The 13674-nt window shown below is 48.3% G+C and overlaps 3 protein-coding genes and 3 non-coding genes across 7 annotated transcripts in view; 1 reads left to right on the top strand and 5 right to left on the bottom strand.

Moving 5' to 3' along the window:
• The window catches only part of LOC118235967 (phosphorylase b kinase gamma catalytic chain, skeletal muscle/heart isoform-like), a 12666-nt gene extending 12428 nt beyond the window's left edge, over nt 1-238 (top strand). For both annotated transcript variants that reach the window (XM_035433895.1, XM_035433894.1), the window contains exon 10: nt 1-238. This exon is cut by the window's left edge and continues 1618 nt beyond it. The gene's annotated coding sequence lies outside the window, so the exon portion shown is untranslated.
• Nucleotides 239-1232: 994 nt separating this feature from the next.
• sumf2 (sulfatase modifying factor 2) lies at nt 1233-4504 on the bottom strand. Its single transcript, XM_035433896.1, has 9 exons — nt 4258-4504; nt 3728-3875; nt 3530-3644; nt 3322-3366; nt 2874-3024; nt 2550-2605; nt 2235-2319; nt 1816-1957; nt 1233-1522 (listed from the first exon to the last, which is right to left on the bottom strand). The coding sequence occupies exons 1-9, from the start codon at nt 4334-4336 to the stop codon at nt 1420-1422; spliced, it is 924 nt and encodes a 307-aa protein (XP_035289787.1). The 5' UTR covers nt 4337-4504; the 3' UTR covers nt 1233-1419.
• Nucleotides 4505-4884: 380 nt separating this feature from the next.
• Nucleotides 4885-12789, bottom strand: cct6a (chaperonin containing TCP1, subunit 6A (zeta 1)). The gene is made up of 14 exons (XM_035435199.1): nt 12535-12789; nt 11653-11716; nt 10704-10838; nt 10421-10594; nt 10151-10254; nt 9552-9662; nt 8886-9045; nt 8318-8400; nt 7509-7605; nt 6905-7052; nt 6278-6411; nt 6047-6149; nt 5691-5763; nt 4885-5219 (listed from the first exon to the last, which is right to left on the bottom strand). The coding sequence occupies exons 1-14, from the start codon at nt 12669-12671 to the stop codon at nt 5147-5149; spliced, it is 1596 nt and encodes a 531-aa protein (XP_035291090.1). The 5' UTR covers nt 12672-12789; the 3' UTR covers nt 4885-5146.
• On the bottom strand, nt 7755-7893 carry LOC118236813. Its single transcript, XR_004767096.1, has one exon. It is a non-coding gene; the product is annotated as a small nucleolar RNA SNORA15 (small nucleolar RNA).
• LOC118236814 lies at nt 8623-8756 on the bottom strand. Its single transcript, XR_004767097.1, has one exon. It is a non-coding gene; the product is annotated as a small nucleolar RNA SNORA22 (small nucleolar RNA).
• On the bottom strand, nt 10973-11106 carry LOC118236815. The gene has a single exon (XR_004767098.1). It is a non-coding gene; the product is annotated as a small nucleolar RNA SNORA22 (small nucleolar RNA).
• Nucleotides 12790-13674: the final 885 nt, after the last annotated feature.

The following is a 13674-nucleotide window of genomic DNA, read 5'->3' as shown; positions in this document are numbered from 1 at the left end:
TAAAAAAAACCCTGCATACTTGAAATTATTTGCACAAGAACGTACAGTGCATTATTTATTTTAGAAATATTGCAGTTTTAAGGTTTAGCTGCTAAATGAGTCTCGGATAGTTTGCATTAATGTGGATGTGTTTCAGTTACTGTTGCATCACTACTTGCATTAACTCCTCTATGTAGAGATGGGAATAAAACCATGTGTCCTGTAATAAAATACCTCAAATAAAGGTATCTGAACAACACTCAGACTGAAAGTGAAGGCTGCTGTGCAAGTTGCAGATATAAACCTTTGGGGGGGGGGGGGTTGGTGTGAAATGTATACTAATGCACAATTCAGATCCATATATTTTAAGTCTGAAATGTCCGTGCAGACCATGTTCCATTGACTGCGGTTCAAAAAGGTGGTGAATTTCAACAGAGCCGCAAACTATGTCTTCTGAGAACCAAGCCGGTGCAGAATCCAGTTAATCACATTCACACTGCTTTCTCTGGGACCGGAATGTCTGTTTCTGCTCGGCACAAAGGCCCGTCACTGTGTGTGTACGCGTGAGTTAGCACGTTAGCATTCCTGGCCCTACGAATTCATTATTACGCAGTTACATAACTACTGAAATTTGAGATGCTTTATGCTCTGTTCAGAATGTTGAAAAAAAAAAAAAAACTTCTTGCTTTTAATTTTTCTCTGCGTAATAAATAACCGCACATTCTAACATTACCCTTCAGACGCCCTCACCCAGAGCGACTCGCAGTGTGGGAGGAGACCTCTGCACCGAGCCAGATTTAAAACGTTTCTAAATGTTTAAACGGAAGTTTGAGCAATTTGCTCTTTCGCTCAAAATGAACAAACTAATAATTCTAAGGGCTGTCAGGCCCGTGAAAACATGTCAGAAATCCACCCGCGTGCACCCACAATGCTGTGCGAATGTACCTGTTAGTCCCAGCGTAAATGGCTGTTTAATACACGCGTTCACCAATAAGGGCTACAGCTTTCAGTCAGCTGTAATTACTGCTTTCATTTGCTTATCGATGCAGAGACCTGTAAATGTGCTTATGCTCTCCCAAGCCTGCTGCACTTCGCTGGTCAACAGTAATGATCATCACATCATCTCCAGAACCACACACGTGCAAGAGCTGCTTTTCTCAGATACTGATGGACGCCTGCTCTGGGAGGGTGATCTGGACATCCAGATCTGGCAACTTCATTCCCAGATCAGAGTCACAGACAGGGAAATCAGGTCTGAAAAAGAAAACCTGATCCACGTTTAATGCTGACAATTTTTTTACAGAAGTTCTTGATTTAAAAAAACAAACAGGAAATGCACGTTGAAAAAGTTTCATTGTTTGGCTCCAGAAAATCTCCACAGGAGAGAATTTAGCTGTTCCCACGGCAACGTGACTCCTCCTCTCTGAAGCCTCTGGGTCTCTACAGCTCTGTTCTGTTCCCGGTTTTCCGCTTCTTCCCACCGGACCCGGAAGCGCAGCGGAAGCCCAGGTTGTCCGAGGCCGAGTCCGGAGTGTTCCCCATCCTGCCGGGCCCCGGAGTCCGGAAAGAGGTTCGTGTTTTTTCAGGAATTACACACCAGAAAAGGCATTTCTAAACTGAACTTTCATCCAGTCTAGTCATTTTATATCTACCTGAAAAGCGACAGGCTACATCTTTAGTGGTGATCTCAGGGTATTATCTTCATCATCACATTCTACAGTATTTTAGATCCATCAGGTCACATAAGACTGATGGATTTCTGTCTGCTATGCCGTCCTGTGAAATCTCATTTTTAAATTGCCAAATAAATTCATTCATTCAAGAGGGAGGGGCTACCTGGTGGTGACACGTGCCCTGTGATTGGCCGATCCGTCGGCGGTGTCGATCCAGGACCCGCCGCGCAGGACGTACATGGCCTGCGCTCCGGGGAAACGTGAGGACGTCCACTCCCAGACGTTCCCCATCAGGTCATACAGCCCTGGGGGGGGGTCCAGACCAAAATAATCAACACCCGCATTCAACAGTCACGCACTGTTAGCAAGGCGCGGTCACTGCAGTGGCTAAATGCAGCCATTTTGCCAGAACAGACGTCAGAATGGGTGTGCAGTACGAGAGCAGATTTCAGGCAGTGACAGGCTTGACGTGTTGACAGTTGTTAGCTGTTAGCTCGACATGTTGTTGGTTATTTAGTGAGATGATTAAGAGATTAAGGCGTCAGATTAAGGCTGTTATTTTAGCCGATAATGAATCCGTACCGTAGCTGTTCTGAGGCGGGAACGCAGCTACAGGGGCGACGCCATGGTAACCGTCCTCCGCAGTGTCCCCCTCTGGAAATTTACCCTGGCGAAGACCAGCCACCAGGGGGCGCACGTCAGAAAGTTATCATCACCACAAAACTGTCAGCTTCAAGTCCAGGCACACTACAGTCAATCCAAGCAGTAATATGAATGTGTTATTCACCTTCTCAAAGCAATGAGATAAATGTGTTTTCACCTCCTGACCTGCATTGGGCCACAGAAAGGGCTCCAGGACGCTGAAGCTCTGTAACTGCGTATGAGAAAGGCCCTCACCTGCCACAGGTTACTGCGGTTCTCCTGAAAGCGGTTCCCCCACGGGTACGTCCTGCCTGGGGCATCCCAGAGAAAGAGAGAGAGGGAGTAACGAAAGAGTGAAATTAGCCAAAAACTCATGGGCATGAGAGAGAGAGAGAGAGAGAAAGAAAGGAGAGGGCCACAGAAGAGAGAGGGGGAAAGAAAAGGGGACAGAGAGGGAGAGAGAGGGAGGTGGGTTTTGGTGCGTTTCAGCACTTAAGTGGTTATTTCCACACGCTTTATTTGTAGGGCCTAAATTAGTTTGATTAATTTGATTGATTGATTGATGAAAGGGTGTCTCACCTTCCAGACCCCCCCGGGCCGCTGACTCCCACTCCTCTTCTGACGGCAGCCTCTTCCCCCTCCACTTACAGAACGCCTGGGCATCCTTCCAGCTCACCTGCACCACCGGCTGGTCCAGGCGGTCCCGAATCCCAGAGCCTGGGCCTGCAGGCTGGGGGGGGGGGGGGGGGAGGGGGAGGGGGAGGGGGGAAGAGAGAGAGGGGTAAGGAGAGGGAGAGAAAGAGGGGACAGGGGACAGACAGACAGATAAGGGATGGAGGGAATGGAGGAAAGAGTATAGTAGTTTCTTGTTTCATGATCATATAACAGATAATCTATTTACACAGCTAGATGTTTATTTGAGCAAATTATGCAATACTGGGTTTGAGACCTGTGGAATTCTGTTATTTGTTTAACGGCCATATATAGATCAGACAAAAAAAAGGCTGGTATAAAATCGGGGAATTACCTGTCTCCAGAAGGCTTTCTCTATGGGCAGCCACCAAGGAGCAGACTGCAGAATATCAAAAGGACGTCATTTCCAAATGCAAAACTGAACAAGTAAAAAGAAACTCGCTATTTAAATATACATTTTCATAAAGTATTTTCCTGTCAACTCACAAATAAGATACAGAAAACGTTTCCACAGAAGCAGACCAGTGCACGAACGTGCTCACCTCGATCTTCTCCGTTACTTTGCTTTTCAGTTCTTCCGACACAAAATCTTGAAACACAAAACTCCAGCCGAATGTCTCCGCCTCCGTTTTATATTTCACTGCCCTAACAAATTCCCTGAAAACAAGACAACATAATACTGAACTATCTAACAGCCGAAGTCACGTTTCGTTTCGGTTTTTCTGGGTTGTCAAACTCACCTGAAATCCTGGTTAGTGACTGGGTATTTGTCAATGGCGAAAGGTTCGACAGACACCTCCCTTGCCGGAGATTCTCCATCTCTCCCGTCTGCTGCATTCGTTCCCAGTTTAAAATGACCTCCCGGTATTTGGACCGTGTTCTCGTCGTCTGCAATGCAACGTTTGCGTTTTGGTGAGTTTGCCACGCCACTGACATAATCTTGCATTGATTATAGTATCAGTGGAGGCTTTGCGTGTTCGAAACAACGGTTAAAGAGTCGACAGATCGGAGGTGTCTGCGACAATTTATTTGCTGATTTGTGAGCAACCAGGTGCACGTGTTCTTCATACTAAATCTGAGTATACACAGTAATAAATAAAGACTGAGGCCTTAAAGCAGTCTCAAAGACTAAAATTTAATTCGTTAAATGTTTGGAGTTAGCAACACGTCGGTAAGAAATAGTTGACCGAATGAAAACACTTGGCACAGCGCTGCTTAAGACAATACCAAATAGTTCACAATTGTGTTCAGTTAACTAGCTTAGCATTACCTGATTCACATAACACAATCGTAAAAGTTAGAATCATCATTCCTAGCAGCTTCATTGTGAACAGAAAATGAACATACATTTCTCATTGGCTAGCTATTGTAGCTTATTAAGCTACCCACTTCCTTTAACTACCAAAACCGGTAAATATTCAGCGGTCACTTGCTTCGAAAACGATCAACTCAGAATAATTCATCTTCAGCCGATTTGGTTGAGCTGGCGGTGAGTTTAAGCTGCTGCACAAGATGGCCTTCCTCCAACGGGTTCCGGGTGAAAACACGCGACAAACGGTTTTTCCTTCCATTTAGGGCGCGAAAGCAACCGTTCATTTACTCATGTTATACTACTTAAAAACTTACAATAAAACACTTCAGAGCTTTTACATAAATGCTTAAAACTTAATTTGTCAGAACTGTAGGTGTAATTTCAGTAAATGATAGGTTTCCAAAGGATTTATAAACCACCGAATGGATACATTCAGAAAAGTCATATATTAATGTATGTACACACTGTTAAATTATACTCCAAGGCTTAACTTTTATTAATACATAGAATATATTTTATCTGGATGCTTCCAAATAGTAATCATTTATAACTCTGCAACAGAAACAAAAACAATGTCCACTTCAATTTGAGAGCCAAACAAGTTTATTGGGTACAAATGACTGCTATTCTGATCAGTGCCATTAACAAAAACAAGAACAAAAAAAAAACAAATAAATAAACCAACAGGTTTGGGGCGGGGGAGGGCGGAGAAGCGATTTTCTGACACAGCAGGAAGTCGCATTTTGTGTTGCTAACGTAGCCTATTCATCTCTTTGCAAAAATGGCCTCTTGGCGCTGGAGAGACAGGAAGTGCTAGGAGCCCTGGGTCGGGCTCTCGGCCGGCTCTTTAACCCTTCAGGGACGACATTCCGGCTCTCATGATCTCGTCCACCAGCAGGATGTTGCTCGCGATTACGGTGCTGTGGAAGGAAACAAAAGAAACGTTGTATCACTCAAACTCCTCCTCACACAACACTTAAACGGGACGAGCAGAGAGCAGCAGGGTACACTTCTCCCCATCCTTCCCATTAAAAAAAGCTAGACTTAAATATGCCATGCATGGCTAGTCATAGCAGTCGACCCCAGATGGTTCAGCTCAAGAGAAACCGCGTTACGGTTTGAGAGGTTTCCTGCAATTTGATTGGCTCCTGCAAGCATTAGCCAGTGTTACGAGCCATATGACTGAGCTGGCTTTAATGTCCACCTCAAAACTGGAATCCCACCTGCTCCAGACCACAACTCCTCAGAAGCAGAAAACGTTAAATTTACCGTTTACCGAACTTGTGCAGCCTGATCTAGCGTCAGCCGACCTGGTCAGGCTCACAGTACCATAATGAGCTCGACGAGCGACTCTAGTGGACCGCGGTCTCTATGGAAACGTGGCGACTCACCATGAGTGGAGAAGCTGCTTCTTCACGCTGTAGTTATCCCAAACTCCCGCCTCGCCAGACACCATGGGCTCCCCTGCAGGAACGACAGGGACAGAGAGGAATCAAAGCCAGCAGGCAAAACGAGGAATCGGAGCCAGCAGGCAAAACGAGGAATCGGAGCCAGCAGGCAAAACGAGGAATCAGAGCCAGCAGGCAAAACGAGGAATCAGGGCCAGCAGGCAAAACGAGGAATCAGGGCCAGCAGGCAAAACGAGGAATCAGAGCCAGCAGGCAAAACGGTGGGAGGCCCAATTGTACGCACGCACGCACGCACGCACGCACACTCGGACAGAATAAATGAATATAACTGAGCTGACCGGTGCTGAGGTCCACGCCGATGAGCTGGCCGGACTCCTTGTACTCTGTCTGCAGCTTGACCAGGGTCTCCTGAGGGTCGTAGCCAGAGTTCTGCGCCAGGACCTGCAGGGAGAGGGAGAGAGAAACTACAGTAATTAATCACAACATACAGGTGTGTGGTTAATTGTGAAGTAAAGGTGTTGTAAAGGCGAATTACTTGTAATGTAGTGTAAGGCACAGGTGTTGCTCACCTTGGGAATGACGAGCAGGGCGTCGGCGAAGGCCTGTACTCCCAGCTGGGCACGGCCCTTCACGTTGGGCTTGTGCTTCAGCAGGGCGTCGGCCACCGCCACCTCGAAGGCCCCCGCGCCGGACACCACGCTGCCTGCGCAAAAGGACGCCACAAAACCCGGCGGTCACACAGAGCGCGCCCCGAAACCTGCCCCCGTGACGCCCCAAATTACCAGCATCGCTCCGGGACACAGCAGCCCACCCGGGAGTCAAACCTGGAACCCCGTATTCATAAATCCTCAGGCCTGTATTCATAAAGCATCTCGGCAGTGTAACAAAAACGGGAAGGGAACTGAGCTTACAACCCAAAGGTTGCAGGTTCGATTCCCAGGTAGGACCACTGTCGTGGGACCCATGAGCTAAAGCTACTTAACCTGACATGCTTTATTAAATAAGTGGATTGTATAAAAAATTTAAGTTAAAAGTTGAGCAAATTGGATTGTTTGCTAATTGCCAATAATGTAAATCTCAGAGCAGGAGAGCAGGTCGGAGGTCAGGTCTCCCCTGCCTGCATCCCAACCGTCTCCATTATGAGCGGAGAGGGCCAGACTGATCCCAGATCAGCGCGGAGCGGGGCGGGGCCTCACCGTCCTCGATGGCGTTCTTGACGGCGCGCAGGCCGTCCCGCAGGGCGTCCTTGATCTGCGTCAGCGTGTGCTTGTTGGGCCCCTTCACCAGCAGGGTGACGGAGCGCGGGTTCCCGCACTTCTCAATGAAGGTGAACTTCTCCTCCCCCTGGGGAAACAAGAGCGCGCTCAGCACCTCTGAGCCAGTAGAGGCAAGCGATAGGCTGAAATACAGCCACAGCAGCAGTACGGAGCCACACGATTGGCTGAAATACAGCCAGAGCAACAGTTAGGAGGTACGTGATTGGCTGAAATAGTCACAGAACCAGTACGAAGGCACACGACAGGTTAAAGTACCAGCTGTTGGGCTCCCTTACATGTAACTGCAGTTCCTCCCTCTTACCACAAGATGGCAGCCCCAAACTGTGTTTGCAGGCCCCCAGAACAGAACCTTATCAGTTCTCTCCTTAACGACTGCGGACCGACCACCAGAGCCTCTTAACAGCACATTCAAGCAAACGCCCAAAGCTTTACGCTTTTACTGGTACTGGTTTTTTTCATGAGAAAACTCCTGAAATTTGGCTCTAAAGTCTGACGAGCGGTCGGAAGGGAGAGCGGAGCTCACTAGCGTGTGTTCGTAGACGAGGCCGGCGTGTCCCAGGCATTCTGGCGTCATGTCGTCCACGGAGTTCATGGCGATGCCACCGCAGGCCAGCGTGAGCCTGGATGTGCAAATAAAACACACAAAAAAACGAAACGCACAAACCATGAGCCTGGATGCGGAAAGACACACAAAGACACACAAAAACGAAACGCACAAACTGTTAGGCGCCCCGCAGGGCCCGACGAGGCCAGCGCTGTGCCTGCGCAGAAATGTGCTCACTCTCGCGCAGCGCGCAGGAGGGTGCAGGCCCCCACGCGCTGTGTGTACGGCGAGAGTGAGAGAGTTATTTAGCATGGTGTCTGACTGTGGTTACTACGGAGCGGAGTAACACAGAATTCGTCCATGCCGAGACAAAGCTCGCTATAAACAGGCGCATTCAGCACTAATCTCAGGGGGGCCGGGGGGCCCCACCGTGGCCAAAAGGGGCCTGGAGCAGGTTATGATAACAACCGCATTCCTGTCCCCCCCACCGCCCCCTCCCCCCACCGCCCAACCCCCCCCACATCTGTGAGCAGTGCCCAGCGCACAAACACCAGGACACGGCACACACACACAGCTCTTTCCAGCAGCCAGCAGTACTAACACATCACTTCTGACTCCTGTTAGGGAAGGATCATAACAAACGAAGCGGAGAAAGCGATGCTGGACTACAGACAGGCCGTCTTGTGAACGCGTCGCGGGTTAAAGAACGACCCGCTGAGCTGGAGGGGGGGGGGGTCGGCGGGGGGGTTTCGGTGTCTGCAGCAGGACGAGGCGGAAGACTCCCTCACCTCTCCATGTTCCTCCTCTTGGCCCGGCGCAGGGCCACGATGCCCTCTTTGGCCAGGGCGTCCAGGGAGAAAGGGTCAATGCCCTGCGGGGTCACAGAAACCATTACACAACCATCGCACAACCATTACACAACCGTCACGCAACTTACACACACCTGTCATACAACCGTCACACAACCATGCCAGAGCCATCACACAACCATCGCACAGGACAATGCGAATCTCCTCATTACATTACACACACAACCCTAATCTCTCTCTCCCCCCCTGTAATTATCACCCGTAACAATACAAGTGCTGTAATAAAGTGTACTGGTCTGTTGAATACATGTGGAAGAATGGGCAGCTCTTCCAATGCAGAGGTACAGACCACACCTTCCTGTCGCACAGGTAAAGGACCAAGAGAGCTACGCAGCACGCATGGGTGTTCTCTGTGCAGTCCTGACGGGCCAGGGGAACGATGCTCACATCCACTCTCCCCCTGCCTAAAAACTCCCATGTTATCTTTTAACTCCTTCCACATGACCTCCGCCCCCCCCCCCCCCCCCCCCCCCCCACGCACGCGCACCTTCTGGTTGATGACGACGAAGCCCTTGGAGCTGTCGGCGCACACTTTGTTCTTCAGCTCGATGATCTTTTTGACTCGCTCCTCGATGAACTTCCTCTCGGCCCGCACCAGCTTGTCACGCTCGTCCGCGCTCTTGTAGAAGAAGCCGGAGTTCACTTCGCTGAAATGCAACAAAAAAATAAATAAACACATCGGCTCTATTAGTTTTGCCCGTTTCTTCTTCTTTCTCTGCTCAGTTTTATAAAAGTTTTGAATAAAAGCTGATGTACAATTTGTAACTGTTTTTATTATGAGAACTATAATTATTCTGGAACAATTTCCTTCAACCACTAATGCAGGGGTCTGCAGCCCTGGTCCTGGAGCTCTGCGCTTTTTTTTGTAAAATCAGCACCCAGTTCAGAGACCTAAGTATCCAGGTGAAGTGAGTTAGCACCGTGTAGTTGGCTGCTCTGATTATTACTTTGCTTTTAATTAACCAATGAAAACCAGCACAGCCTGCGGCTCTCCAGGACCAGGGTTGCAGACCCCTGCACCAATGCACTGAGGTAATGACGACTCGAGGCTAGTTCTTCAGCTGATTATTGGAGGCCTCACAGCTGGTGTCTGCCAGCTTAAAGCACAGAAATGAGCGTGTGCGGACCTCCTTGGTTCTGCCGCAGTACTTACGTTTTCTCATATTCCAGAGACACGTTACACGTAAGGATGAAGGCATCCTCCACCCTCTTCCTCATGTCCGGGTGCCGGGCCCCGTGATCCAACACCAGACCTTTGATCAGCCTGGAACAGAGAGGAAGAACCTGGGTGAGCGGTCATCTTCCTCACGCAATGCTCCGCTTCTTCACAAAAAGCACCACTGCCACTTACCAACATCACAAGTCTGTTCATGATTTCACCTGATGTCACTGACAACGTTATAGTAATGGGGAGGAGTGCTCTGCATCAACACTGTTGACAAACATCTGATTGCTCAACTGACAAGGATAGAATCTCGATCCCAGCAGGTTTCTCCCAACATTAGCAAATGATGAAAATGTTTAGGCCTATACAAATCACACTGTGACAGTTGCCATTCAAAACTGCTGAAAAATCACAAAAAGCACTACAACCAGGAGGACATCGCAGAAATACCAAAAAAAACAGGTTAAGTCATGAAACTGCCCAAAAAAATTTTAATAAATATCAAAGAATCTGTGGCGCCCTCGACTTCTGTGGCAAATACCCAGCCACAAGCTTAGCAGCGGTGCGTAAAAACCTGAGAAACTTACACTGTGTCACTGTCCACCTTGTGTTTCATCTCCATGATCTCCACCATGAACAGGTCGATGGGCTCATCGGGCTTCCGAATGGCCAGCACAGCGTCCACCACCGCCTGAAACCAGCCGGAGACCAGGAACGTCCGGTTAACACAAGGTGAAGGCAGAACCACACCATTCTTATCGTCTTATCCCAGAGGAACATGACGCTGAGTAGAGTATCTGGTGGGCTTAGGGAATCTGTGGCAGCGCTATTCGGACCGGTCCGGAGCGACTCCTCACCTCTGTCAGGAGATCGGCCAGCTCGACGTGGACCTTGGTCCGGAGGGAGGTGCGGGCCACGTTGATGAGCGTCTCCCTGTCCATCTCCTTCGTCACCTTCACCTCCTCCAGCACCGCCAGGGCTTTGTCCTTCGCCGCCTCGAACCCTTCCGCAATGATCCTGGGGTGGAGGCCCTTTGGGGAGGAGAGGGAGGAGAGAAAGAGGGGGTGAGCGTCACCGGCTACCTCCGACACTCACTCTCAAACCGGGGTGGTGGTGAGGGGGGCGTTTTTTTTGGCTAACCTCTGACACGTAGAGGTCTGCCTGTTTGAGGAGCTCGCCGATGATGAGGACGTTGGAGGTGGTGCCGTCGCCCGTGATGTCATCCTGGGCGGTGGCCACCTTGGCGATAAGGGACGCCGTGGGGTGCTGAATTTGCTGCAAGCCGTCAAAACAAACAGGGAACCAGAGTTAAGAACCAAGGAGCGGGACGCTTGAGAAAATCCTGACGGGACCCCAACCGAGTCCATCTTTCGGCAGTTGAGCGTCAAGGTTGTCGTTTCTGAACTTATAACTGTACTGGTCTGTTGAATACATGTGGAAGAATTGGCAGCTCTTCCAATGCAGAGGTACAGACCACACCTTCCTGTCGCACAGATAAAGGACCAAGAGAGCTACGTAGCACGCATGGGTGTTCTCTGTGCAGCCCTGACCAGCTATATCCAAGCAACAATATTAAAATGGCATTAATTCTTACAAATTTTATTTTTAAAAGTGACTGCACACTAATAACCCTAAAAATACCACCATTGGGCAGTTATTACGGCTAGAGCTAACAGCAACAAAATAAACACAAAAAGTGCATACCGTTGTGATAATTTAACATTATTTTAACCCTCCTGTTATGTTGCGGGTCAAATTGACCCTTTTTAAAGTTTGAAAATCTTAAAATTATTTTTTCAGTATGAAACTTCTTCTACTGGCCTTAATTAGTGTAATCAACATTCTAAATGAAAATTGTTCATTTCATGTATTTGCAAACCCCCCCTGTATGTTTATATCACCCGGGAACATTTTTGCTGTACCTAAAAAATGAACAGAACAGGAGGGTTAAGAACTTATTTTTGTCGATCAGTTCCTTTTGACGGCTAAATTAAGATTGTACAGTTCATCTGACGATTGCACATACTCTAGAGCCCAACTTCCGTTATTATCTGGTCACTTCTTACTGGTACTGGGTCCGGCTCCTTACCATCTCGTGCAACAGGACATTGCCATCTTTGGTCAACTTTATGTCTCCGGCACCAGACACCAGCCTGCGAACACAGAACAAGTCATTAGCGAACATGACAAACACTCGCACTAATCTGGTTAGCCAGCAAGCTACACTGCTGGTTAACCAATTTTTCAAAATCAGCTTCACATTGGCCGGACCGTTTACGCAGCCGATGTCAAAAATAAGCCGCACAAATATGAGCTAGTAAAGCCGCTACATGACCAGATGTTTTAGTCTTTTTCTCTGAGGTAATGTAATGGCTAAATCGCATTCTTGCCATCTTAGCAAGCAGCTAGCTAGCAAAATCGGCTAATAGTTCCTTCCCACGTGGGCTGCTAACGTTACCGCGCCACTATAAACCTAGCAACGGCGCAAGCTAACTGCGCAATACACCACTTTTTATCTACATGACCAACGACATCATAAGGCCGTTTGGCTAGATGAAAACTGCAGACGTGGAACAAATGTTTAATTAAGTCAGTTATTAGCTAGCTACTCAGCCAACGTTAATCCCATCTAGCTTGTTAGCCTTATGGTCCGCTCGTTAACGGACAAGCGGACCGCCTTGGTAGGCCGCAGGGTCTGCAAAACAGACTAAGCAAGCTGCCCGTCTGACAGATTTTAGTCATCCGAGCATCTCCCAAGTTATACAATTTAGACTGCGAAGCAGCCGTTATTTTGCCTTCTTATGGAATGTAAAGGGTTTCGCAGTTTTTTAATTTAATTTCCAAGTGTGATGCCGAGTCAGCAAGCTGACCAGCCACCTTCTACCTAGGCTAACTAGAGCTAGCGCCGCTAACAAAGAATGCAGTAGTGGGAGAGCTAACGGGCTAACCGCTAATGTAGCGAATGACTCACATTTTCATGGTTCCTTTTGGTCCCAAATTGCTCTTCAGCACGTCTTGGAGTCCCCGAGCAGCACTGATGTTAACGGCCAGCGCTGCCTGAGCCCGCGCTACCTCTGCTTTCGGATTCAAGGCTTTAACGGCGGACATGGTAACACGGTTCGGGAGACAGCCAAAGCTCTAGCGGAATAATTCAGCGGCTCAATCACCACCGCCAGCAGAAGACCAAGGTGCGTCCCCGGCTTCCAGAACACTCGAGCAGTGGCCCTAGGCGCCGCCTCCTCTTTACGCTGATTAGACAGCCGAGGCGTTCTAAACCTTGGAATTCGTGGGTGATTGGTTAAGAAAGATGTCACTCAAATGTTACTTCCTCGTGCTGGGGGAAAAAAACTATTTAAATATACAGATAGAAACGTTTGGGAGACCAGTTGCATAAGGATCAGTTACGCCACGTACAATATTCATATACTATTGTTTGCAATATTTCTGAGATGTAATATACCATAACGCACTTTCATACAACTTTATATAATTTTAATTGACATGAAAATGAATAACTTCCTCTTCTTTAGACGTGACCCAATTTTTCACGCGTAGTGTTTGTCATACTTGTACAGATTCTCTGTCTTTGCTCCAGTAGTAATGCTGACATAGGAAGCTCTTAGCAGGGTCATATGTTGCCCTCGGTGTCTTTGTCTGCTATCAACTGGCCATCCCTGATTCCCTGTTCTAATGCGTGTGCGTGCGTGCGTGTGTGTATGTATGTGTTTGTGAGTGTGTGTGTGTGTGTGTGAGTGAGAGAGAGTGTGTGTGTGTATGTGTGAGACAGTGTGTGTGTGTGTGTGTGTGTGTGTGTGTGTTTCCTCACCCACCATAGGGGCCCCCGCCCTGAACCCAGAGCCACATCTAAACTTGCTGCCTCGGGACCCCCGTGTGCGCTGATTGTTGTTCCAGCCAATCCCGTGATTAGTTTACGTATGCAAGAACACACGTTTGCATGCTTCCAAAATCTTGGATTTAGATCACCTCGGAATGCAAATAATTAGACTTCCACAGTTTTAGTATGAAGGATATACTCAGGTGTGACATCATCTTTCAATAAACCAAGTTTTACATTTCAATACTGCCATTTAGCAAACACTCTAATCCAGAC

This window comes from Anguilla anguilla, chromosome 9, assembly GCF_013347855.1.
Source record: "Anguilla anguilla isolate fAngAng1 chromosome 9, fAngAng1.pri, whole genome shotgun sequence".
NCBI lineage: Eukaryota > Metazoa > Chordata > Actinopteri > Anguilliformes > Anguillidae > Anguilla > Anguilla anguilla.
This window is presented reverse-complemented; position numbering and strand designations above follow the sequence as displayed.

Excerpts from the sequence above, each read along its gene's own strand:
- sumf2 (XM_035433896.1), bottom strand. The coding sequence starts at position 4,336 with ATGTATGTTCATTTTCTGTTCACAATGAAGCTGCTAGGAATGATGATT. Across the intron at positions 3,645-3,727 it reads GTCACTAACCAGGATTTCAG|GGAATTTGTTAGGGCAGTGA; the intron begins GTGAGTTTGACA and ends TCTTGTTTTCAG. Across the intron at positions 1,958-2,234 it reads CCCGCCTCAGAACAGCTACG|GGCTGTATGACCTGATGGGG; the intron begins GTACGGATTCAT and ends ACCCCCCCCCAG.
- cct6a (XM_035435199.1), bottom strand. The coding sequence starts at position 12,671 with ATGTCCGCCGTTAAAGCCTTGAATCCGAAAGCAGAGGTAGCGCGGGCT. Across the intron at positions 10,595-10,703 it reads CAGACCTCTACGTGTCAGAG|GGCCTCCACCCCAGGATCAT; the intron begins GTTAGCCAAAAA and ends TCCTCCCCAAAG. Across the intron at positions 8,401-8,885 it reads TCGTCGTCATCAACCAGAAG|GGCATTGACCCTTTCTCCCT; the intron begins GTGCGCGTGCGT and ends GTGACCCCGCAG.